Below are 26,885 nucleotides of genomic sequence, written 5' to 3'. Positions count from 1 at the left end.
TTGCCAATAGTGACTGCCCAGACAGGTACAAGAGTGTTGTTAACGCTTATGTCGACCGTGCTCTCAGCCACAGCTCAGGATGGAAGCAAGTCGATGAAGAACTTTGTAGCGTAAGGCAGGTCCTAGTCAACAACGGCTTCTCCAATGGTTTCATTGAAGACATCATAAGAAGGAAGGTGAAATGCCATGCAACCTCTGAAGAGACAACTAACACAACACCTGTACCCCCTATTAGACTATTTTACAGGAACTTCTTTTCCACAGCTCATAAAACGCAGGAAAGGGTCCTGAAAGATATTGTTAATAGAAACGTTACCCCTACAGACAAAAATCAGAAGATACAATTGACGATTTACTATAAAACCAAGAAAACTGCCAACCTACTCATGAGAAACTCTCCAGACACAAAGCAGAACGCTTTGAAAGAGACCAATGTCGTCTATGCCTTCAAATGCCCACTTAGGGACTGTAAGCCTCAAAGAACTCAGTATATAGGCAAGACAACAACATCTCTTTCCAGGCGATTAACGATACATAAGCAACAGGGCTCCATTAAGGAACATATAATCTCTTCCCACAACCATACCATCACCAGATGAGTCTTAACAAAAAACACGGAAATCATCGATAGATACACCGATAGCAGGCAGCTTGATATCTGCGAGGCACTACACATTAAGAAGTCAACACCAGCAATCAACAGCCAATTAATGCACAACTATATTCTACCCACTTCAAGACTCCGCACCAATACAGAAGCATCAAGAAATATGGGCCAATAGGCCATTTGCATTTACTTCCATTCTTCCCCTTTAACTTTACCCAATATTTCGTGTTCTATCTTGTGTTTTAAGTTTGTTTTCACCTCATCCAAAACTGTTGTAACATATCACCTCACCCAAATGCAGGTATATAAAATGAAAAGCCATTTGAATTATAGCATAGTAAGAAATCTGTTTAGTGTTTGCAGGTTATAGTTGTGTGTGTGTAAACTAAAGTCTTTGAAAATGTAATAAGTTATTACGAAATGCGTTCAAGTGTGGCGTCAGACTAGAAATAAAAATGAATTTTGGAGAACTGATTTTTCAATTACCATCGACAGTGAAAAGAAACATAAGAAATATTGAGAAAATTTGTGTTAGAATTATTAATCTTATTTTTTCGGTCATATTTAATAATATATGTCTACAGGAAAGAATGCTACCAAAATATACAAATATATATATATATATCTATATATATATATATATATATATATATATATATATATATATATATATATATATATATATATATATATATGTGTGTGTATATCACGAAAATAAACACGTGATTAAGAATGTGACAATGTCAGACCAAGGAGGAAAAATGAAACAGGAAATTTCCTTAAGTACTTTCGTATATTATATTGACCTTCTGAAGATGTATTTAATATACGAAAGTACTTAAGGAAATTTCCTGTTTCATTTTTCCCCCGTGGTCTGACATTGTCATATATATATATATATATATATATATATATATATATATATATATATATATATATATATATATTATTAAATATGACCGAAAAAGTAAGATTAATAATTCTAACACGAATATTCTCAATCTTTCGTACATTACGCTTCACTGTTGGAGGTAAATTAAAAATCAATTCTCCAAAATTCATTTTTATTTCTAGTCTGACGCGACACGGGCGCGTTTCGTAAAACTTATTACATTTTCAAAGACTTTAGTTCACAAATACACAACTGAACATACGTATCTCCGATTTTATATCTACATTTGAGTGAGGTGGGAGGGGTGATGTGGCATTAACACAAGACAGAACAAGAGGGGATATTAATAGGGTATTAAAAGTATCAACACAAGACAGAACACAAACAATGGGTATTGAATAAAAGTGTTTGTAGAAAGCCTATTGGTCCATATTTCTTGATGCTTCTATATTGGAGCGGAGTCTTGAGGTGGGTAGAATATAGTTGTGCAATAATTGGCTGTTGATTGCTGGTGTTGACTTCTTGATGTGTAGTGCCTCGCAAACGTCAAGCCGCCTGCTATCGCTGTATCTATCGATGATTTCTGTGTTGTTTACTAGGATTTCTCTGGCGATGGTTTGGTTGTGGGAAGAGATTATATGTTCCTTAATGGAGCCCTGTTGCTTATGCATCGTTAAACGCCTTGAAAGAGATGTTGTTGTCTTGCCTATATACTGGGTTTTTTGGAGCTTACAGTCCCCAAGTGGGCATTTGAAGGCATAGACGACGTTAGTCTCTTTTAAAGTGTTCTGTTTTGTGTCTGGAGAGTTTCTCATGAGAAGGCTGGCCGTTTTTCTGGTTTTATAGTAAATCGTCAGTTGTATCCTCTGATTTTTGTCTGTAGGGATAACGTTTCTATTAACAATATCTTTCAGGACCCTTTCCTCCGTTTTATGAGCTGTGGAAAAGAAGTTCCTGTAAAATAGTCTAATAGGGGGTATAGGTGTTGTGTTAGTTAACACAACCTATTAAACTAACACAACACCTATACCCCCTATTAGACTATTTTACAGGAACTTCTTTTCCACAGCTCATAAAACGGAGGAAAGGGTCCTGAAAGATATTGTTAATAGAAACGTTATCCCTACAGACAAAAATCAGAGGATACAACTGACGATTTACTATAAAACCAGAAAAACGGCCAGCCTTCTCATGAGAAACTCTCCAGACACAAAACAGAACGCTTTAAAAGAGACTAACGTCGTCTATGCCTTCAAATGCCCACTTGGGGACAGTAAGCTCCAAAAAACCCAGTATATAGGCAAGACAACAACATCTCTTTCAAGGCGTTTAACGATGCATAAGCAACAGGGCTCCATTAAGGAACATATAATCTCTTCCCACAACCAAACCATCGCCAGAGAAATCCTAGTAAACAACACAGAAATCATCGATAGATACAGCGATAGCAGGCGGCTTGACGTTTGCGAGGCACTACACATCAAGAAGTCAACACCAGCAATCAACAGCCAATTATTGCACAACTATATTCTACCCACCTCAAGACTCCGCTCCAATATAGAAGCATCAAGAAATATGGACCAATAGGCTTTCTACAAACACTTCTATTCAATACCCATTGTTTGTGTTCTGTCTTGTGTTGATACTTTTAATACCCTATTAATATCCCCTCTTGTTCTGTCTTGTGTTAATGCCACATCACCCCTCCCACCTCACTCAAATGTAGATATAAAATCGGAGATACGTATGTTCAGTTGTGTATTTGTGAACTAAAGTCTTTGAAAATGTAATAAGTTTTACGAAACGCGCCCGTGTCGCGTCAGACTAGAAATAAAAATGAATTTTGATGAATTGATTTTTAATTTACCTCCAACAGTGAAGCGTAATGTACGAAAGATTGAGAAAATTCGTGTTAGAATTATTAATCTTACTTTTTCGGTCATATTTAATAATACATGTCTACAGGAAAGACTGCTACCAAAATATACTAATATATATATATATATATATATATATATATATATATATATATATATATATATATATATATATATATATATATATATATATATATATATATATATTAGTATATTTTGGTAGCAGTCTTTCCTGTAGACATGTATTATTAAATATGACCGAAAAAGTAAGATTAATAATTCTAACACGAATTTTCTCTATCTTTCTTACATTTCTTTTTCACTGTTGATGGTAATTCAAAGATCAATTCTCCAAAATTCATTTTTATTTCTAGTCTGACGCGACACTTGAGCGCGTTTCGTAAAACTTATTACATTTTCAAAGACTTTAGTTTACAAACACACAACTGAAACTGAATAGAGCTTACACATCTTCGAGGTTTATATCTACATTTGGGTGAGGTGGATGAGGTGAAAAAATGAACTTTCAACAATGGGTATTAAATTCCAACACAAGACAGAACACGAAACAATGGGTATTGAATGGGTATTAAATTCAAACACAAGACAGAACACGAAACAATGGGTATTGAATGGAAGTAATTGTAGAAAGCCTATTGATCCATATTTCTTGATGCTTCTATATTGGAGCGGAGTCTTGAAGTGAGTAGAATATAGTTGTGCATCAATTGGCTGTTGATTGCTGGTGTTGACTTCTTGATGTGTAGTGCTTCGCAGACGTCAAGCCGCCTACTATCGCTGTATCTATCGATGATTATCAAACAACTATCTATCTAACAACACAGAAATCATCGATAGATACAGCGATAGCAGGCGGCTTGACATGTGAACGCGTTTCGTAATAAATTATTACATTTTCAAAGACTTTAGTTTACACACACACACAACTATAACTTGCAAACACTAAACAGAGTTTAACCCTTAAACTGCTCATGGTGTATATATACGCCCTGAGTAACATGTCCCACACTGCGCATGGCATATATATACGCCATAGGGTGCCAGGCCCGATTCAAATGGCCCGCAGCTACACGGGGTTCACAGCAACTTCCTCAGGGCTCTTGTAAACAGATGCCATTTTTTTTAAAAATCGTGGGCAATATTCTCAGGTGTAAGAGGCACAGTACTGTTGGAGCAACCAAGGCTGGCGCACGCAGCATGAGCGAACAGTATTGCTGTTCAGCTTGTGTCCACAGCATCGCTGAAAAATGTCAAAATATATAATTGTTATTATTTAGCGATGACAATATTACAGATGACCAATGACTGTGATATAAATAACCAGGGTTGTGATAATAGCAGGATTGTTGTAATAATTAGCGCTGTGGGAGGAGTGATGCTGAGAGACGGAGGGAGACAGCATCGTTTACTGACTGTGTGGCCACCTGTTATTGTTTGCATTCACCATACCAGGTCAGTGGTTCTCTATGGTGAACACAAATGTAGATACTTATATATAATGTGTGTATTAGTGTAATAACAGCAAAAGGATTATGCTGGGAGGAGCCATTTGGGTGACGGAGGTGACGTCGTCTGCACGATTTGTCTAGCTGTTTAGAGGGTGGCCACTATGCTCTTTGGGCGCACTACAAGCTTAGGTGTACAGTTACGGTGCATAAAACATGTAGATACTTATATATAATATGTGTATATAGGGTAATAACACTGCAAACAGTATTGTTGGGGGAGAAAGTTTAGTGCGTGTGACCTTGAATGAGTGAGGGAGCCGCCAGCCGCCATCTGTGTATAGCGACGACTCTTAGTGCCTGAACTAACTATATCAGCTTAGCTTTACAGTTGTGAACAAAATATATGCATACTTATATATAACGTCTATATATAGTGTAATAACACCACAAATGGTATTGTTGGGGGAAGAAAGTATAGTGCGTGTGTTGAGGGAGTGGCAGCGAGTGGCTGGCTGGTGTGTGGTGGTAACTCTTCGTTGCTTTTCGACTCTCAATACCAACTTAGTGATTCGTTATGGTGACCAAAACATGCAGATACTTATATATAACCTGTGTATAGAGTGTAATAGCAGCAAAACTATTTGTTTATTGTTTTATAAACATAATTGAATCACTAGTATGCACATCATACTTTTGAGTATAGCGATTATTCATCACTTTTATTATATAAATATATTACAATACACACTATTGAACAATATTACTGCAAAAAAACTAAGAAAAAATAAATCGAAGACATTGAAACAATTAGGTAATAATATCTTTGTGGCAACTCCCACCTGTCAGCGCGGGTGACCTGACCGGGTCTGACGACCGCTCTGTCAACGCCCACTTTTTGCCAGACTTCCTCGGTCAATTGCGCCCAAAATATGTCACATACGATTTTTTTTTTATTTTTCCCGTGCTCAGGGGACACAAATTAACATGTCTAGAAGACGAAAAAAAAATTTTGAATTCTTTTTTTCTTGCGCACAGGGGTGTAAATGTCCCCAGGACCCCTGAGCAGTGTAAGGGTTAAACAGCTTTGATTTTATACCTGCATTTGGGTGAGGTGATATGTTACAACAGTTTTGGATGAGGTGAAAACAAAATTTCAACACAAGACAGAACACGAAACAATGGGTATAATATTTTGTAAGTTAAAAGGAAGAATGTAAGTAACTGCAATGGGCCTATTGGCCCATATTTCTTGATGCTTCTATATTGGTGCGGAGTCTTGAAGTGGGTAGAATATAGTTGTGCATTAATTGGCTGTTGATTGCTGGTATCGACTTCTTAGTGTGTAGTGCCTCGCAGATATCAGGCCGCCTGCTATCGCTGTATCTATCGATGATTTCCGTGTTTTTTGATAAGACTCTCTGGTGATGGTCTGGTTGTGGGAAGAGATTATATGTTCCTTAATGGAGCCCTGTTGCTTATGCATCGTTAACGATGGATAAGCCATTCTATAGGCCATCGCTCCCCTTGCCTCTCTGAGGGGGCCAGGTTCTGGCCGTGGTCCCCGGTAGGCCCTAGAACTCCATACACATGACTGATGCCAAAGTCTGACATTAGCATATCAGCCTGGTAAAGCTCCGGGGAGCCTCCGGGTCTCACCCAGAAAATGGCGTTTCATTACATTCAACGCTGGTTTTTTCCAATATTTTGACTATAACACTTGTCAATGATACAGATCTATATTTGATGGGATCTTCCCTGCTGCCACTGTTGTAGATTGCTGCTGCCTCTAATATCAACAGGGAATCTGAAATAGGTAGTACAGTGAATATCAACCTTGTAGTGTGTTAGCTGTGTTAGCCTTTGTTCTGTGTTAGCCTTTTTCCACACATCTGCTAGGACTCCTGTTCACGGGGATACCTGAAAAAATCTGTTAAGTGGAATGCTGAGCTCAAGTGCACATTCTCTCAAAACCCATGGTGAAACTCCATCTGGACCAAATGCTTTGTTCTTACTTAGCTCCTTTGGCATTTTTTTCACTTTATATTCAGACACCTCTATGAAATGTGAGAAATCTTTAAAGAATTCGGATAAAGAAAGAGATCTAGAAGTGGTTCTAGATAAAAAGCTATCACCTGAGGACCACATAAAGAACATTGTGTGAAGAGCCAATGCTACACTTTCTAACTTCAGAATTGCTTTTAAATACATGGATGGCAAAATATTAAAGAAATTATTCACAACTATTGTCAGACCAAAACTGGAATATGCAGTGGTTGTATGGTGCCCATATCTTAAGCAGCACATCAACAAACTGGAAAAGGTGCAGAGACATGCAACTACTGTAATTTACTCGTGGAAAATAGTAGAGGGGCTGGTCCCAAATCTTCACACAGAAATAATATAATTTGAGACCGGAAGGTATGGCAGCATGTGCAGAATACCCCCGTTGAAGAGTAGAGGTGCAATAGGTACTCTGAGAGAACTCTGTCAACATCAGAGGCCTGATACTGTTCAACACCCTTCCACTAAATATAAGAGGCATAACTGGCCGACCCCTCACAATGTTCAAGAGAGAACTCAATAAGCACCTCCAAATGATACCTGATTAACCAGGCTGTGATTTATACGTCAGGCTGCGAGTAGCCGCATTCAACAGCCTGGTTGACCAATCCAGCAACGAGGAGGCCTGGTCGACGACCGGGCAGCGGGGACACTAAGCCCAGAAAACACCTCAAGGTAGCCTTAAGGCAAGGCTAAAAGTTTTGTGAAGAAATGTTTGCACTGCAAGGTTGATATTCACTATGTCACCTATTTCAAACTCCCAGTTGATATTAGAGGCAGCAGCAATACAGTTGCTTTTACAAGTTTCATTGTGTAGGCTAAGGCTTATCTTCATTGTATCTAGAGGCGGTTTACCTGCTTGATGGGGTTCTGGGAGTTGTTCTACTCCTACTTCTACTCTACTGGAAGTACTTGAGGAGTACTCTCTACTCCTCAAACTCTTGACTTGTGAGAGTTTGGTCCACCAGGCTGTTGCTTGGAGCGGCCCACATACCCACCACAGCCAGGTTGGTCCAGCACTCCTTGGAGAAACCTATCTAGTTTTCTCTTGAAGATGTCCATGGTTGTCCCAGCAATATTTCTTATGCTTGCCGGGAGAATGTTGAACAACCGCGGACCACTGATGTTTATACAGTGTTCTCTGTGCCTACGGCACCCCTGCTCTTCACTGGTTTTATTGTGCATTTTCTTTCGTATCATTCACTCCAGTATGTTGTTATTTTACAGTGTAGATTTGGAACCTGGCCCTCTAGTATTTTCCATATGTATATTATTTGATAACTCTCTCGTTGTCTTTCTAGTGAGTACATTTGGAGGGCTTTGAGACGATCCCAATAATTTAGGTGCTTTATCGGGTCTATGTATGCTGTATAAGTTCTCTGTATTCCCTCTATTTCTGCAATCTCTCCTGCTCTGAAGGGTAAAGTGAATACTGAGCAGTACTCATGATGCGACAACACAAGTGATTTGAAGAGCACAACCATTGTGATGGGATCCCTGGATTTGAAAGTTCTCGTAATCCATCATTTTTCTGGCTGACGCAATATTTGCTTGGTTATGCTCCTTAAACATTAGGTCCTTAGACATCATTATTCCCAAATTCTTTACATGGTGCTTACATACTGTGGGCAAATTTGATTGTGTTATGTACCCTGTATTATGTTTAACCCCTTGTGTGGCTCCAGGCTATTTAGCATTTGTCACCCACAGGCGCATACAAAAAAAAATTATTTTTTCTTTTAAACCTGTTAATTTGTGTTCTCTGATCACGGGAAAAATAATAAAAAATATCGTAAGTGGCATATATTGCCCGCTATAGGGCGGGGAACTCTGGCAAAAAACAGGCGCTGACTCAGCGTGCGTCCTAAGCGGTCTGTTGCTCGCCAGCTGTCAGGCAGGAGTGGCCACAAAGAGATAATTACCTAATTATTTCAATGTCTCTGATTGATTTTTTGTAGTATTTTTGCTGTAATATTATTCAATAGTGTGTAGTGTGATATATTTATATAATAAAATGAGTGAATCAAAATGAGTGAATCATCGCTGTACTCAAAAATATAGTGTGCATATTGTTGATTCAATTATTATGTTCATCAAACAGTGAACAAATACTTTGTCGATTATTACACTATATACACAGGTTATATATAAATATCTGCATGTTTTGTTCACCATAATGTACCATTAAATCGCTAATATGAGTCAAAAAGCAACGAGGAGTGACCGCCACACACCAGCCAGCCACTCACTCGCCCACATTCTCCTCCCACCATACTGTTTTTGCTTTTATTCACTATATGCAGACGTTACATATAAGTATCTACATTCGTGTTCACCATAACGAACCACTAAGTTGGCATGCTGAGTGGCAGTGGCAACCAGTGGCAGCCCGCCTCTGGCTGCTACTTCCTCCCTCCCTCACCCACATTCTCCTCCCACAATACTGTTTTTGCTTTTATTCACTATATACAGATGTTATATGTAAGTATCTACATGTTTTGTTCACCACAACTGTACAACTAAGTTGACATAGTTAGTTCAGGCACTAAGAGACATCACTACACACAGTCAGGTGGTGGCTGCTTCCTTCACACATTCAAGGTCAGACGCACTAAAGTTTCAACCCCAACAATACTGTTTGTGGTGTTATTACCCTATATACAGGCGTTTTAAACACTTTTATTATGTGTGATGTTAGTGCAACTGGCCTATAATTTTTTGCCAAGGCTTTACTCCCCCCCTTGTGCAACGGAGCTATATCTGCAGATTTAAGTGCTGCTGGTATCTCCCCTGTATCCAGGCTCTTTCTCCAAATTACGCTGAATGCTCTCGCTACTGGTACTTTACATTTCTTTATGAATATTGAATTCCATGAGTCAGGCCCAGGAGCTGAGTGCATAGGCATATTGTCAATTTCTCTTTCAAAGTTTTCCGAGTTTGTGGTAATATCCGTTATATTATCTGCAGCTTGAATGTCATTCATAAAGAAGCTGTCTGGGGTCATCAACTTTCATGTTGTTTATTGGTGTGCTAAACATAGCCTCATACTGGCGTCTTAGAATTTCACTAATCTCTTTGTTGTCCTCTGTGTACGTACCTTCATTTGTAATTAACGGTCCAATACTGGTAGAGGTTTTTGATTTTGATTTTGCGTATGTGAAAAAATATTTCGGATTTTTCTTTATCTCTTGTATAGCTTTCTGTTCCAATTCCATTTCCTCAGACTCATATGATCGCTTCAACGTTTGTTCTATTTCTTCGATCTCCCTGCTTAGGCTTATTTTTTTTGCTTGTGATAGTTGTGTCTGCCGAAGCATTTCCGTTATTTTTTTCCTTCTCCTGTACAGTCGTCTGCGTTCTCTTTCTAGAGTGGTCCTCTTTCTGCCCCTCCTCACAGGCACGTGCTTCAAGCAGACCTTGTAAGCTTCAGCTGTCAGTTGAGCTATTCCCTGTGTGGGAGTTTTGTCGCTTAAGACCGTCTCCCATTGAATGGTTGCAAGGTCTACATTTATTTTTTCCCAGTCGATCCTCTTATTGTTAAAATTGAATTGATTGAATATTCCTTCTCGCTTGTTGGGTCTCTTAGACCTACTACCATTATTTATGCTAGTTCGCACTTCAATGAGCTTATGGTCTGAGTATGAAGTATCTGAGATTGTGATGTCTCTGATTAGTTCATCATTGTTTGTGAACTAATGATGAACTAGAAAACAAGTCTAGAAAACTAGAAAACAACAAAAACACACTAGAAAACAAGTCTAGTGTGTTTTCGTTCCTAGTTGGTTCTGTAATCTGTTGATTGAGCGAGAATTTGTCACAGAATCTCAAAAGTTCTCTGACCTGTGGTTGGTTATTTCCCGGGTCATTCCCTGCCATGACATTTGTGTTTGCCATTATCCATCTTAGACTCGGTAAATTGAAATCTCCAAGGAAGATTAACTCTTTTGCTGGCCTGGCATGCGACCTGGCACACACTGCAACGAAGGCTGAGCATTGGCCGTGAGCGCACAAACCACACTCAAATGTTTATACAGTGTGACCTCACTCGAACGAGGCGTAGGTGTTATATGAGGCGAGGCCGATTCGTTTCACTGCGGAATTCGTTCTACCCGTCAACCCCAGGCTGTCCCTCCCCTTCATGTGAAAATAACAAAGGTCCTACATCCACTATCAACAAAACAAAAAAATCACAGAAAATCTATTTATTATGTATTTATCATTTTGAACATGGCACATGATAGAACAATCAATGGTAAACAATTCCATATTAAAATCAAAACTATGTGACTGTTATTGGTGGCTGCAAATATGATGTAATGGCCAGGATTTCCATAAGCCAACTGTATCAGTCTACATAAATATTCATAAACAATTCATTTATTATGAAGTCTTCATTTTCACTATGGCATTTGATAGAACAATCACTTACAAACAATTTGGATTAAAAATTCTACATATATGAGCATTATTGAATCCAAAAAAGCAAAATCACATAATTTTCTCAACAAACTGAAGAGGAGGGGTGGTTTGCGGGCCACCGGTGGTTGGCGGGCCACCGGTGGTAGGGGAAGGAGGGTCAGGGCCGGCCGCTGGTAGTCAGGTGCGGGAGGGGGGGGGGGGTTGTAGCATGTTGGCAGTATAGGAGTGAGGGGGGGAGGGTGGCAGCCAGACTGACAGGCCTTGGGCCAGGCCAGGCCTCAAACCAGGCCTCAGGCCAGACCTCAAACCAGGCCTTGAACCCAGACCTCGACGAAACTCGACCCAATGTTGACTGCATAGAGGCTAGCCGCCTCCTTACCCCTCCCCCCCCCCCCCACCCCAATACATCCTCTCACCACTGACCCCACACTTTATTATGAATTCTTCATTTTGACTACGGAATATGGTAGAGCGATGCATTACAAGCCACTGAAATGGTAAAATTTTCTCTCCTAATTTTGTCAAAAGCAGCAAGTGAGCTTAGTATCGAGGCAGGCACGTGCTGCAGCAGTCAGCTGGCGTCTCTACTCGCCCTCCTTCTCTGACGCCTTTCCACCCCCTAATACATCCTCTCACCACTGACACCACAATTTATTATAAATTGTTCATTTTGACTATGGAATATGATAGAGCTTTGTGTTGCAAACAACTGAAATGGTAACATTTTCTCAGCTAATTTGGTGAAAAGCAGACAGTGAGTGAACTATCGAGGTGGAGCATGGAGGCGCCTGCCACGTGTTGCCATTTACATGATAACTCTGGCCAGAGCTCTCCACTGACACAACCTGCCTCCCCTGACACCACTATTACTCCATCTTCCCTGACAACTTCCACCACTGACACAACCAGCCTCCACTGACACCACTATTACTCCATCTTCCCTGACAACCTCCACCACTGACACAACCTGCCTCCCCTGACACCACTGTTACTCCATCTTCCCTGACAACTTCCACCACTGACACAACCAGCCTCCCCTGACACCACTATTACTCCAGCTTCCCTGACAACTTACACCACTGACAACCTGCCTTCCATGAGAATAACTTACACCACCTACCCCCCCTAACAATAAACCCTAACTACTGACACCACTTGACCCCCCTGACAACAACTCTCACCAATGACCCTTGATACCATTTTATCATCCTTCAACCATTTATCCCTAGAAACAATGGGTAAGCATAATAAAACACTGTATAACTGTTTACACTTTGGCGAATCATAGATGAAGACAGCCACCTCCGACGCTCGGTCTCGGTGACTGCTTGGATGAACAATCCTCGCTTAATCAAACATTTGTATGTTCCACTGAACATTTAGTACCTAATTCAATTTGTTCAGATCTTCTGGGAATTCGCTAGAATGGGGTTCGTTAGTGAGGATGAACTGTACTCTTTTCAGCTTTCTAACCACAATTTTCATGCTACGTCATTCATTTTGCTATCAAACTGTTCACAATATTAAGGGGCACATTTAAAACCAGTTCCATAATATTCAGACAATAAATGGGATTTTTAAAAATGCATTAATTGATGACGGTATTACCTTCATCAGGGACTCAGCGTGTTTTGGTTTTATGATGTCGATACCCTCATCAGGCCGCGAAACCCCTGATATTATTAGTTGGTTTTTGTTAACCCTTGGGCTGCTCTCTTGCGATTTTAGCCTGCAACACGTCTTATAAAAGTGTTCATTTGTGTTCCCTGATCATGGGAAAAATAGAAAATAATTTGTGACATATTTTGACCACAATAGGGCGAGGAAGTCTGGCAAAAGTGAGGCGTTGACAGAGTAATCATCGGAGGCGGTCAGCTCCACCCGAGCTGTCAGGCGGGAGTTGCCACAAAAATATTATTACTTAATTATTTCAAAGTCTTTGATTTTTTTTGTTTTTTTTTTCAAGTAATATTATTCAATAGTGTGATATATTTATATAATACAATGTGTGACCCATCGCTATACTCAAAAAGTATTGTGAGCATATTAGTGATTCAATTACAGTGCATCCTCACTCTAACGAACCCTACTCTAAAGAATTCCCGGATAGTCCGAACAAATTGCATTTGGCGCTAAATGTTCAGTGGAACATACAAAAAATCATTTGTGTTGTTCCACTGATGGTGATGACCTAGGCCGGCATGGCAGGGCTGTGAGAGCTGTGTACTGTACACACTCTCCACATCGTTCACTTCAATATCCGTATCAGTAGTATCAGACACCTGTCTTAGGTCTTTTTCCAGATTTGAGTTATCAAAATCCCTGGCATGCTCATTTTCAAGGAATATGCCCTGTATTTCAACATCAAAGAGTGTTTTCTCAAAAACATGGCCAACTAGAGACTGGGAGCTCAATATGGATACATACAAAATGGTTGCTACCTTGAATATGAGCCTGCCCACAACCGTGGGGAATGCTGGGAATTTTTTTCAAGCTGGCAAACACCTCAGGAATCCATCTTGTACCCAAGTTTTGAACCCTACAATATACATACGAGAGCCTTAAACACTGTGATGCGCCATGTTTATTGTGACATTCCCCGTGCGCATGAAATCAAGTGTTCCCAAAAAATCTTTTTGTTTGTAAAATTATAAATTCCCTTCCCTGAACATGTCTATGTAAAAATATATACAAAATTCCACTTACTTTGGCTGTGGGGACGTGGACAAGGTGCGCTGTGACGTCATCACGGCTGGTCGCCCGTACCAGAAACTCCCAGAAACAAGCGTGCAGGCCATTCAAGCATTGCGAGTTGCCACAAATATATTTTCAATTATTTGTTCTATGTATTTCCAATGCAGTTTTATTAGTTTTTTTATTGTATATGATGCATATTTTTGTTATTTACAATATGTATACAACAGAACGTTCATAATGTTCCATGGAACTGTGATACTGTGTGTCAGTAATGTATCCACAATGTTTATTGTTGCAATATTACTTGCTAAAAATTCACTAAGAATACAATATGTATAGTTTCACACACTATTTACACACTAACACACTGTATTACACAATCAGTACTTCGGAAGTGAGTAATAATCAATGAAGTAGTCCATGGTACATAGCACGACTTCGGTCTCGGTGCACCAGGTACAGATACATTTTCGCTGTTTCTTTGTTCTGTGTGCTTGCAAATAACGCACTCACGTACACCCTTGGCTTTAGTACTTGTAAGTGGTATGTAGCCAAGCTTGTAATGCGTAAGGTAGTCTTGAAAATATCGCTTTGTAAGGTTCCTGACTGGAAGATTCAGTCATTTATGGCAAGTGTCAGTCAATCTAGAAGAGATTCAGCCATTCTGGAAAAGATTCAGTCACCCTCGGAAATAGTCAGTCAATCTGGAAGAGATTCAGCCATTCTGGAAGAGATTCAGCTAATCTTGAAAATATCTATGGAAAACACCACCATGGAAACCGCTAACACTGTTCATCTATGCTACTTGTATCAGATGCATCATCACTGAACCCAGAAAACGATTCATCTATGTATCACCTATATAAATTGGCAATGGCATAGGTGGGCATGGGTGGCGTTCACAGCTACAACTGGATACGCTCGCTGTATCGTCCTAATAGGTGCGGTATCACTTGCTTCTGACCTTTGTGTTAGGTCCGTATTGCGCCTAGCTTCATCAATATCATGACCCTTATGTTCTTCAAGCTATAAGGTCTGAATTTCACCGACAGAGAGCGATCTTTCAACACTGCGTCGGACAGGTGTTTGGGAGCCAGAGGCGTGTGCACCACCCCATGGTTACTCAATACTAACCCAGCCAGCAGCCCTAGGACATTCTGGGAATTTTTTTCAAAGAAAGCTGCCTCTCACTGGTCCTCCCCTCCCAAGAGTTCATTTTGTATCCAACCTACCGCGAGTGTGTTTTGACCGTGTACGAAAAAAACTTTTGTCGGTGGGGGACAGTTATTGGCGAAAAGCATTTGTCGTTTGGCACAGTGCAGTGGTAAAGGTGTTATGCGCACCCCTTGATTGATCGAAATTAGGCGCTAATGCATTTGAGAGGGTTAATACACTCAACAAAACTGGTTAATAATACTATGACTAATACAATCCACATCACTGGGTAATGCCAATATGATGAATACACTCACCATCACTGGGTAATGAAAACACCAAGATTAACCCTTGTGTGGCTTCGGGCTATTTAGCATTTGTCACCCACAGGCGCATACCAAAAAAAAAAAATATATATACATATATATTTTTTTTTCCTAACCTGTTAAGTCGTGTTCCCTGACCACGAGGAAAAAATTCAATTGAACTTACCGACGACGTAATTGAGCGACAAGATGAGCGATGACATTACACCCTGCATGATCGCTCATGCACGGTGTGTCCCAGAGGCGTCGCACACGGTCTTCAAGCAGCCAGAGTTGCCACGAATTTATTTTCGAGTCATTATTTACAGTGTCTAGGCCTATTTTATTAGCAATATTAGTCACTAATTGTGTTTCACATAATGTTACATCAGTCATTGTCAATAAATGTTACATACATCGAGTATACACATGTGCACACAAATGTTTTCCATTACGCCATTATATTATGTAATCACAATGTTCATTATTATATGTACACACAAGCACGCACTATGTACAGGTTTTCGCACTATTATTGCACATTTAGAATTCTTGGAGAGAGTGGTAGTCGTTGAAGCAGTCGACAGCACACAATAGAACTGCACACACTTCACACCATGTTTGCACCACTTTACGTTTCTGTACTCTCCTTTTTGTTGTTTTACATACTAGGCATTTACGTTGGCCTATTGCATGCTTTCCAGCTGGTGGCAAATGTTTTAGTCTGTGTTGCTGAAAGGCCTCCATGTGAGCAAGCCTGGGTTCATGATTGGTCTTTGCATGCCAGGGACATCTTTACCAAACTTTGCTAATAACTGTGTTGCAAGTGTAAAAGCAAACGCACGGAAACTAGGTTTACGTCCAGTTTTCACCAGATACATATTATAGCAGGTCAACATGCTCATGTCAACACGATGGAAAAACACTTTTTTCGTCCATTTTAAATGTTTTCCGCACACACTCAATAGTGCCAACCATCATGTTAGCCTTATCAATCAAACGCATGTTGATATAATAGTCAAGAACACAATCTGGCTTATATACTGGTTCTTTCGTTACACAGTTCACCTTGCCACTGTTCACCATTGTACCCTCATGAATGGTTGTCAACATGTTCACTTCTCTCTTGTCTTTCCACCGAACCGAGAGTATTTGATCACATTTCCGTAACTGGCACTCACCAACTGCAAGTCTACCATCAAACACTGGCATTTCCCTCCTTCGTGCCTTTACTGTGCCAACCAATCCAGTTCTATTTTCAACCAAAAACGTAGTTAGCAATGGACTTGTATAGTAATTATCTGTGTATAAGATGTGGCCCTTGTTCATCCATGGTGCCATCAGTGACTTCACCACACTACCAGAGAAACCATGTTCGTCGTTACCGGGAATGTCTACATCGATAGCTGAATACAGAATCATGTGTAATACGTATCCTGTTTCACAGTCACACAGTACAAAGAATTTCAATCCAAATGCAAATCTGTTTCGTTTGGAGGGAATATACTGCTTGAATGAAACATATCCTTTGAAAAGCACAAGGGATTCGTCAATCACCAGCTTCTGTGCTGGTACGTAAAAATCTCTGAACTTATCAATCACTTCATTCATATAGTGCATCACTCGCCAAAGTCTATCATCCTCTGTCCGGTCCTCATTACTTGCAAAATGCAGACACCTGAGGAGTATCTGAAACCTATCTCGGGATATATATTTCCCTAAGAAAGGTGTTGAAATAGTCAGATCTTTGCTCCAGTAATCTGTGATAGCGTGTTTGACACAGTGCTTCATTAACATACATATTGCTAAAACACATACATTTCACCTACATTGGTGGTTTTCCAATGTTGCAATCGTGAAAATTCTGTTATCTCTCTTCTAATGAGATGAGCCGCATGAAGGTTCGTTTGGTGTACAATATATTCCATGAGCGGCTCATCATAGAATGCTGTAAAATAAAATAGGATATGAGTGTAAAATTCACTCATATCCTCTCCATTATCAGGGAAAAGCTCGGTAATCCCATCTTTATTGTCAAAGGCAGGAATTCGAGGAATAAAACCAGCACCATCACTCCACACTAGTACACCTGGTGTCCTGCGAGACGCAACAGGGGCACAACGGCGAGGAAGTGATGTACACAGTGAACCAGGAGCTGAAGCCCGTCTACGCACAGTACGGCCGCTACGTGCACATAAGGTGGAAGCACGTGAACATCACCACACTACACAGTACCCCATAAAAGGTTCATGCATAAGCTGGAGAAACAGGCAGGAGTAACTGGTAGGGCGCTCCAGTGGATAAGGGAGTACCTAAACAATAGGAAGCAGAGAGTTACAGTGAGGGGTGAGACCTCAGACTGGCGTGAAGTCACCAGTGGAGTCCCACAGGGCTCTGTACTTGGACCTATCCTGTTTCTGATATACGTAAATGATCTCCCAGAGGGTATAGACTCATTCCTCTCAATGTTTGCTGACGACGCCAAAATTATGAGAAGGATTAAGACAGAGCAGGACAGCTTGAGGCTTCAAGAAGACCTGGAAAAGCTGCAGGAATGGTCGAACAAATGGCTGTTAGAGTTTAACCCAAGCAAATGTAATGTAATGAAGATAGGGGTAGGAAGCTGGAGACCAGATACAAGGTACCATTTGGAAGATGAAATACTTCAAGAGTCAGAAAGAGAGAAAGACCTGGGGGTTGATATCACGCCAGACCTGTCCCCTGAAGCTCATATCAAGAGGATAACATCAGCAGCATATGCCAGGTTGGCTAACATAAGAACGGCCTTTAGAAACTTGTGTAAGGAATCTTTCAGAACATTATATACCACATATGTCAGACCAATCCTGGAGTATGCGGCTCCAGCATGGAGTCCATATCTAGTCAAGCATAAGACTAAAATGGAAAAGTTTCAAAGATTTGCCACCAGACTAGTACCCGAGCCGAGAGGTATGAGCTACGAGGAGAGACTACGGGAATTAAACCTCACTTCGTTGGAAGACAGAAGAGTTAGGGGGGACATGGTCACCACATTCAAGATTCTCAAGGGAATCGACAGGGTTGATAAAGACAGGCTGTTTAACACAAGGGGCACACGCACTAGGGGACACAGGTGGAAACTGAGTGCCCAAATGAGCCACAGATATATTAGAAAGAACTTTTTTAGTGTCAGAGTGGTTGACAAATGGAATGCATTAGGAAGTGATGTGGTGGAGGCTGACTCCATACACAGTTTCAAGTGTAGATATGATAGAGCCCAATAGGCTCAGGAACCTGTACACCTGTTGATTGACAGTTGAGAGGCGGGACCAAAGAGCCAGAGCTCAACCCCCGCAAGCACAACTAGGTGAGTACACTACCCGAGAACATCACCATCACTACACTACTCTTGGTGCCTCATGTTGTTCCATGCGGTGGCGCTTGGCTGGGCGAGACGCTGCTGATGCAACAAATTCTCACCCAGTAACACCACTGGTACTGGCACCAGGCTCGGTAACACTATGTTCTGATTCCACTTCACTAAAACCAGAAAAAGAGTCACCTTCCTCTGACTCGTCACCGAAAATATCCTGAGACTCTAAATAAGCACATGAACTGTGTGGTCGAGGGTGAATTGGAGTAGACACTGGGCGAGGCGGCATAGGTGAGCGTATAGGCCTCGCCATGGGAGGCGGCTGTATCTCATTTTCACTGTTCGTGCTACTATCATCGGTCAATTGTGTGTAGTCTTTATTAATATCAGTTATCAAAATCACTTTCCTCACCATCAGAAAATAATTCACTGGTTATTTGCTCTTGGGCGAGTGATTACGTGGTGCGCGCCCGGGAAGTGTTCAGCCATGCGCTCGACATGGTGGCTGCTGGGTAACTGATGCCTCCCACGCGATGGTAGGCGAGCTGGAATTTTTTTACAAAATGGCGTCTGTTTACTATAACCCCTAAGCAGCATATGGGAGCCCCCTCTACCCGCGGGCCTTTCAAATCTTGCGCGGTACTCCAATGCATCGTATGATGTGGAGCGCAAGTTACTGGAAGTCACTTACCCATCATATGATGTGTTGCGCAATTAAAGGGTTAATACACTCAGCATCACTAGTTAATGACAACATAATAAATATACTTACCATCACTAGTTAATGACAATATCATGATACACACACACACACTGGTGGTACAGTAAGAATAAAATTGTCCTTACCATCATTAATGGGCAGAAGTTGTGTTTGCTATCGTCCTTGGGAGCCGAGCAGAGACTGGAAGCAGTATTACCTATTAGGCAAAATAAAACAAATTTAAGGTTCCTATGGCTAAATTTTTCCCACCAAAACATAGTAAATTTTTAGAAAAATTTAATAACTTTTTTTAGGTATTGTGCTTTGAGCAAAAGTAAGGAGGGTGGGCAGGAGTGAGGAGGGTGGGCAGGAGTGAGGAGGGTGGGCAGGAGTAAGGAGGGTGGGCAGGAGTAAGGAGGGTGGGCAGGAGTAAGGAGGGTGGGGCAGGAGTAAGGAGGGTGGGCAGGAGTAAGGAGGGTGGGCAGGAGTAAGGAGGGTGGGGCAGGAGTAAGGAGGGTGGGCAGGAGTAATGAGGGTGGGCAGGAGTAAGGAGGGTGGGCAGGAGTAAGGAGGGTGGGCAGGAAAGGGGAAGGGGGTATGGGCGGGTTCTCGGTTGCCTCCCCCGCCTCTCTAACAGCCTACGTAATACAAACCATGTGCATTAACCTGTAAATGCTGCTATAGCCTGGGCTGTAAAAGCTGGGGCTGGGCAAAAAATATTTGAATTATGTGAAAATTAATATTAAATGTTAGACAAATCTCCAACTTATTAGCATAAGCATCATGAAAGTTTCATTCCAATATGTTCAGAAATGTATTTTAGACACTTTTTTTTAAAAAGGAGAACATTTTGTTGATAAGGAGAACAGCTCCTGTTAACTGGAACTGAGGGATAATGCAGTAATAAAGAGATGCAAGTACGTGTACAATGTACAAAGAAGAAGAATAGTAGCAAGAAGTGTCCACAAAGTAGATATGCAGCTGGTGCCTGTATAGCATTGCTGAGTAATACATAATAATACCAATAATAATGAGTATGTTATCATGCTCTATTTTGTTATATATCATAAAAATGTATTGCCTAATGTTAATATCTGTTACTGTCACCAATATCCAAAAAATATATATTTTTTTATCTCCTTTGTTTATTATCCCATTTTGATGTAACCTCTACATCCTGGAGAGTGCATACCCATCCCTAACTATGTCAAGATAGAATGAAATTGGTCACCCAATAAATCAGTCACAACTGGCAGAACTTGGGACTTTAAATTTTTTTTGATTGAGTTTTTCACAGATTTCAAATTCTATTTTCTTTGTCTCTTTAGGCGGTTTTGATGATCAGGGCTTTATCACTTTTATAAAGTACAGTAGCACCTCGATTAACGAGTGGCTGTATCTACGATCATTTCGAGTAACGAGCGAGCCACTCACAGCAAATTTGTCTCTATTGACGAGCTTCACCTCTATTAACGAGCAAAACCACATGGTGCTTCCTAGCGTCTCACGGGTTCTTGCAAATTCTCGGACGCCTCCGACACCAGTGTTGTTGTTGTATCGCGCACGACAAGCATCCCTCTGCATTTATTTGCACTTTTCTTTCGGTATTTTGTGGTTTTGTGACTACAATTTGTAACGCAAGATGTCGCCAAAGAAGCTGCTTGCTAAAGATAGTGTTGTCAAGAGGAAGAAAGACACAATTACTGTGGATTTGAAGAAGAAAATAATAGCAAAGCATGAGTGTGGTGTCTGTGTGACTGATCTCACAAGGAAGTATGGCAGGTCCTCATCAACAATTTGCACCATTAGTAAGGAGATGAGGAGGTAAGGGAGGATGCTGCCTCTTCCAGTTAGATCAGGGAAGTGTTGGGAATGTTTGAAAAGGTGACTGCATTCTTGGAAAAGCTGCCCTGATAAAGCAGTGATATAAATTCAGTTTCTGACCGATTCTCACCATTTTTACAAATAATGTGCACAGTTGTCTCTTCTACAATCCTATTAGAATGGATTTTTCACAAACCCTGAACATTTGTAGTTATCAATTTTTTTCTAAATTTGGCACATAATTCAAATGCCACATTGATGATATTTTTTACAGTAAACTAAACTGTAAACATATATTCTAAATCTATGAAAATGAAGATCATATACTATTCTGAGAGCATAATAACACCAAATGAACAATTGGTGATAGTTTATATTTTTGCAGCTGATCTCAATATCTGAAGTTTTCAATATTCAATTTTATAATTATTTTTTATTTTCTTACTTTACAAGTTACGTTTGTGATCATTTAGACTAAGTTGCAGGATTTGCTAGTATGCACAAAAAATTGGAAAGCATTAGAGCAAATTTGAGAAATTGAACTTTACCATCAGGTCCTGTCGTATATGTATGCCATGCACAGCTTAAGGGTTAATACAGAACTGTACTGTATAAAATGCATAAAACTTCAAAACTAACAATATTTCTCTAATTATAACAATAATAATATTTTAAATAAAACAATTTGTAACAGTCAATATGTACATTAAATTTTCAGTATGCCTATAAAATAAGCACAGGTCATGTTAACACGTTGGGCCTGGGTGAGATGGCTGGCACCATGTGCTTCTCCTCTTCCTGGGGTAAAAACATCGGGCTCATGTGCGAAGGATTTTTGTGATAAATTTTAACAATTTTTACTGTTTGAACTCATTTAATCTGTCAAGATGTCTCAGAGCAGCATTCATGGTATTGAAGGTATAAACCAAGAGAGAAAACATTTGTCAATTGATCAGACAGTTGACTTCACAGAGAAAGTAGAGCGTGGATACTCTGTCACTCGACTTGCCCAAGAATTCAACATCGGTAAAACTACAATTTGTGATATAAAAAAGCAGAGGATAATATTAAGAAATTTTTTGCTCAAACTGATGCAATAGGCAACAGGAAAAATTGAGGCCTGCAAAGTATACGGGTTTGGACTCGTCTGTATTTAAATGGTTTACACAGCATGGTGCGAAAGGAATTGCTGTTTCAGTTGATTCTATTAGAAATGCAGCTGAAAGACTTGCTGTAAAGTTAAACATAGACAATTTCAAGGCTTGTATTGAATGGGAATGTCGATTTAAAGAGAGGCATGGCATCATTAACAAGATTGTGCTGTAACGCAGATGGCAGTCACCGAACAAAGTACGCAATTGTTGGGAAATCTGCCAACCCAAAAGCATTGAAAAACTGCACGAACAGACTACCTGCCATCTACTACAACACAAAAAATGCCTGGTTCACACAGATTATTTTTGAGAATTGGTTCCAGTATCACTTTTATAAATTAGTAAAAAAGCAGCAGATCAATGAGTGTAGAATTCATCCTGCTAAGGTAAAGGTAATGCTGTTGACAGATAATGCCCCAGCTCACCCCATTGCTAAATTAACATCGCCTGATGGCAAAATAACATGTATGGCTTTACCACTAAACACTACATCTGTAATACAATTCATGGATTAAGGGTTATCTATGCTCTCAAAAGGCTTTGTCTGGCTAATGTCTGAGGCTAATGCCTGAGCTATGAATTTAGACATTATGGAAGTTCTGCTCTCTGAGGAAGACGAGATACTTAACCACTGCACTGTGCAACGCGCTTGTAGGCGCTCGACGGGTGGTGCGTAACACACCTCAGGGATCTTATAGGTATAGCGTATGATTCAAAACTCCCGCAGCTACATGGGGTTCACATCAGCCTCCTCAGGGCTCTTATAAACAGACGTCATTTAAAAAAAAATCGTGGGCAACATTCCAGGGTGTAAGAGCCTCAGTACTGAGTGAGCAACTAAGGCTGGCGCACGCAGCATGAGCTCACAGCACTGCTGTTCAGCTTGTGACCACAGCATTGCCAAATAATGTCAAAATATATATGAAACTGGTATTATTTAGCCATGATAGGACGATAATAGCAGGATTGTGGTGATAATTAGTGCTGTGCATAGTATTGTGGGCAGGTGGAATTTTGGTGAGGGAGGGAGGGGAATCGAGGTAGCGTCAGTGTGTGGCAGCCACTCTTGTTTTGCTCACCATACTAGCTTAGTGGTTCACTATGGTGAACACAAATGTAGATACATATATATAATGTGTGTGTATATAGTGTAATAACAGCAACAGGAGTATATTGGGAGGAACCATTTTGGTGAGGGAGGTGGTGTCATACTCGTAGCGTTGTCTTCTGCTGTGTGACTTGTCATGCAGTGTATGGTGGCCACTGTTCTGTTTGGACATAATACGAGTTTAGTTGTATGGTTATGGTGAATAAAACATGTTGATATTTATACATAATGTGTGTAAATAGTGTAATAAAAACAATAACAGTATAGTGGGAGGAGGAATGTTGGCGAGTAAGGTGTTGGAGAAGTGAGGGAGGGCTGGCTGGGTGTGGTAGCTCAATCTTGTTTTTTTGGGCTCACCATACGAACTTAGTGGTTCGTTATGGTGAACACATATGTAGATGTTTTTTTTTTTTTGAGATATATACAAGAGTTGTTACATTCTTGTACAGCCACTAGTACGCGTAGCATTTCGGGCAGGTCCCTGGAATACGATCCCCTGCCGCGAAAAATCGTTTTTTCATCAAAGTACACATTTTACTGTTGCGTTAAACAGAAGCTACAGTTAAGGAATTGCGCCCAGTAAATCCTCCCCGGCCAGGATACGAACCCATGACATAGCGCTCGCGGAATGCCAGGCGAGTGTCTTACCACTACACCACGGAGACTAAATACATATACAATGTATATGTTATATACAATGTGTGTATATAGTGCAATAACAGTAAAATCACTGTTTGATCGTAGAATATAATATACACCTTACATCTTGTATAATCTATGATTGAACAACTGACCACTATCGTACCATCCTCATAGCAAACATGGACATAACACCACCAGAAGCAAACTCTCATTCAGGCTACACAGTGAATCAGCTTTAGGCAATCTCTCAAATGCACTTCACAATATTAACTGGGAATCTGAATTCAAGAATACACAGGATATCAACTCATTAACTAACCTCTTTCTCTCCAAAACTCTAAGCTTCTTCAATACTCACTGTCCCCTCCTTATCAAACAAGTAACTGACAAAAGAATAAACAATCCGTGGCTCACAAGTGGCATACTCAAATCAATCAACAAAAAACTTGAATATGAAAAGAAATCTAGGATTGGCCTAGTTATAAAGGAAGTAGTTAAAAGGTACTCATCAGTGCTTACCTGTATCATAAGAAAAGCTAAACTTTCATATTATGAGAATAGATTCAAAGAAGCAAAAGGCAACATGAAAAACACATGGAAAACCATCTCTAATATCCTAGGAACAAAACGACACTCCCACAACCAGATAATACTCTCTAAGGATAGCTACACAGTGTCAACTGATTTAAAAATGGCAAGTGAATTTAATAGCTTCTTTTCATCGGTTAGTGCTAACCTTGCCAGTAAAATCCCACAGACTCAGACACATATCAATACATATCTCTCAGGCAGCTATCCAAACTCTCTTCTCCTTTCACCAGTCAGCCCGACAGATGTTGTGTCCATCATACACTCACTAAAAACCAAAGCTGGGAACATCAGTGAAATCCCATCCATTGTATACAAGAGCGCCTCCCATGCCCTTGCGCCACCCATAGCTCTGCTGTTCAACAAATCCCTAGAGTGTCATACCTTCCCTGATATCCTTAAAAAAGCAAGAGTAACACCAGTTCATAAAGGAAGCAATCCGGCAGACATAAACAATTATAGACCAATATCAAACCTACCCATACTATCAAAAATATTTGAAAAAATTATCTACAAACAGCTCTACTCCTACCTCGTAAAACTTGACATACTCAGCCCCTGTCAGTTTGGCTTCTGCTCCCAAAAGAGTACCAACGATGCAATTATTAGTCTCCTTGATATAATTTACTCAGCCCTTGACAAAAATGAGTTTCCGATTGGACTCTTCACTGACCTGAGAAAGGCCTTTGACACTGTTAATCACAACTACCTCTTACGTAAACTCCATCATTAACCCTCAAACCGCGCATATCATATATAAATGATATCAGTGACAAAACCGAAACCGCGCACATCATTTATATATGATTTCGTGTCTAGCGCTATAATTTAAACGCCCGCCTGGGATAGGGGCAGCTATAGTACAGCCACGACCGATAGTTGCCAGATGCCACCTAGAAAAAAAATCCAGGCCAACATTCTTGGGTGTTACAGCGTCAGTATTGAGCAAGCCACCAAGGCTGGTGCACGCAGCACGAGCTCACAGCACCGCTGTTCAGCTTGTGACCACAGCATCGCCTACAAATACCATAATATAAATGATACTGCTATTATTTAGCAGTGATAGTATTACTGAAGCCCCCTGACTGTGATAAAACTGACCAGGATTCTGATAATAGCAGGATTGTAGTGATATTTAGCGCTATGCTCCATGGAGGGAGGAGTAAGGCTGTGGGAGAGAGGGTTGTGGCGTCGTTTTCTGACTGTGTGTGGCCACCATTTATTGACTGCACTCACCATACCAGCTTAGTGGTTCGCTATGGTGAACACAAATGTAGATACTTATATATAACTTGTGTATAGTGAGAGATAACAGCGAGAGGAGTAGGTTGGGAGCCGCCATTTTGGTGAGAGAGGAGCATCGTCTGCACGACTTGGCATGTTGTTTACTGATGGCCACTATGATCTTTGGGCACCATACCAGCTTATTTGTTCAGGTATGGTGAATAAAACAGGTAGATACTTATATATAATGTGTGTATATGGCGTAATAACACCACAAACAATATTGTTGGAGGACAAATATTAGTGCGTCTGGCCTTGAGGGCGGCCGCCGATCAGCTGACTGTGTGAGTAGCTACGTCTTTCTGCCTTTACTCACAATACAAGCTTAGATGTACAGTTATGGTGAACAAAATATGTAAATACGTATATATAACGTATGTGTATAGTGAATAAATACAGAAAGAGTATTGTGGGAGGTGAATGAGGGTGAGTGAGGTGGTGTTGAGGGAGGGAGTGGCAGTGAGTGGCTCGCTGGTGTTTGGCGATCACTCCTCGTTGCTTTTTGACTCACAAGACCAACTTAGTAGTTCGTTATGGTGTACAAAACATGCAGATACTTATATATAACGTGTGTATATAGTGTAACAACAGCAAAACTATTTGTTTATTGTTTTATGAACATAATAATTGAATCACTAATATGCACACCATAATTTTGAGTACAGCGATGGTTCACACATTTTATAATATAAATATACCACAATTCACTGTATGGAATAATATTACTGCAAAAAAAAACTAAGAAAAAATC

The 26,885-nt window shown here is 40.4% G+C and overlaps 2 protein-coding genes across 2 annotated transcripts in view; one reads left to right on the top strand and one right to left on the bottom strand.

Moving 5' to 3' along the window:
• The window catches only part of LOC138372432 (uncharacterized), a 107,686-nt gene that overhangs the window by 63,848 nt on the left and 16,953 nt on the right, over positions 1-26,885 (bottom strand). Inside the window, exon 2 of the mRNA XM_069337917.1 lies at positions 19,681-19,751. Coding sequence (XP_069194018.1) covers positions 19,681-19,686 — 6 coding nt within the window. The 5' untranslated portion in view covers positions 19,687-19,751. The remainder of the gene's footprint in view (positions 1-19,680; positions 19,752-26,885) is intronic.
• Positions 22,246-23,027, top strand: LOC138372343 (tigger transposable element-derived protein 7-like). Its single transcript, XM_069337624.1, has 2 exons — positions 22,246-22,384; positions 22,690-23,027. Exons 1-2 carry the CDS (start codon positions 22,246-22,248, stop codon positions 23,025-23,027), a joined length of 477 nt encoding a protein of 158 aa, XP_069193725.1.

This window comes from Procambarus clarkii, chromosome 38, assembly GCF_040958095.1.
Source record: "Procambarus clarkii isolate CNS0578487 chromosome 38, FALCON_Pclarkii_2.0, whole genome shotgun sequence".
Classification (NCBI taxonomy): domain Eukaryota; kingdom Metazoa; phylum Arthropoda; class Malacostraca; order Decapoda; family Cambaridae; genus Procambarus; species Procambarus clarkii.
The sequence above is the reverse complement of the archived record's forward strand: the minus strand, read 5'-3'. Positions and strand labels throughout refer to the sequence as shown.

Coding starts and splice junctions, on each gene's coding strand:
- LOC138372343 (XM_069337624.1), top strand. CDS start 22,246: ATGTCTCAGAGCAGCATTCATGGTATTGAAGGTATAAACCAAGAGAGA. Junction 22,385..22,689: donor TGCCCAAGAATTCAACATCG/GTAAAACTACAA, acceptor GCTGTAACGCAG/ATGGCAGTCACCGAACAAAG.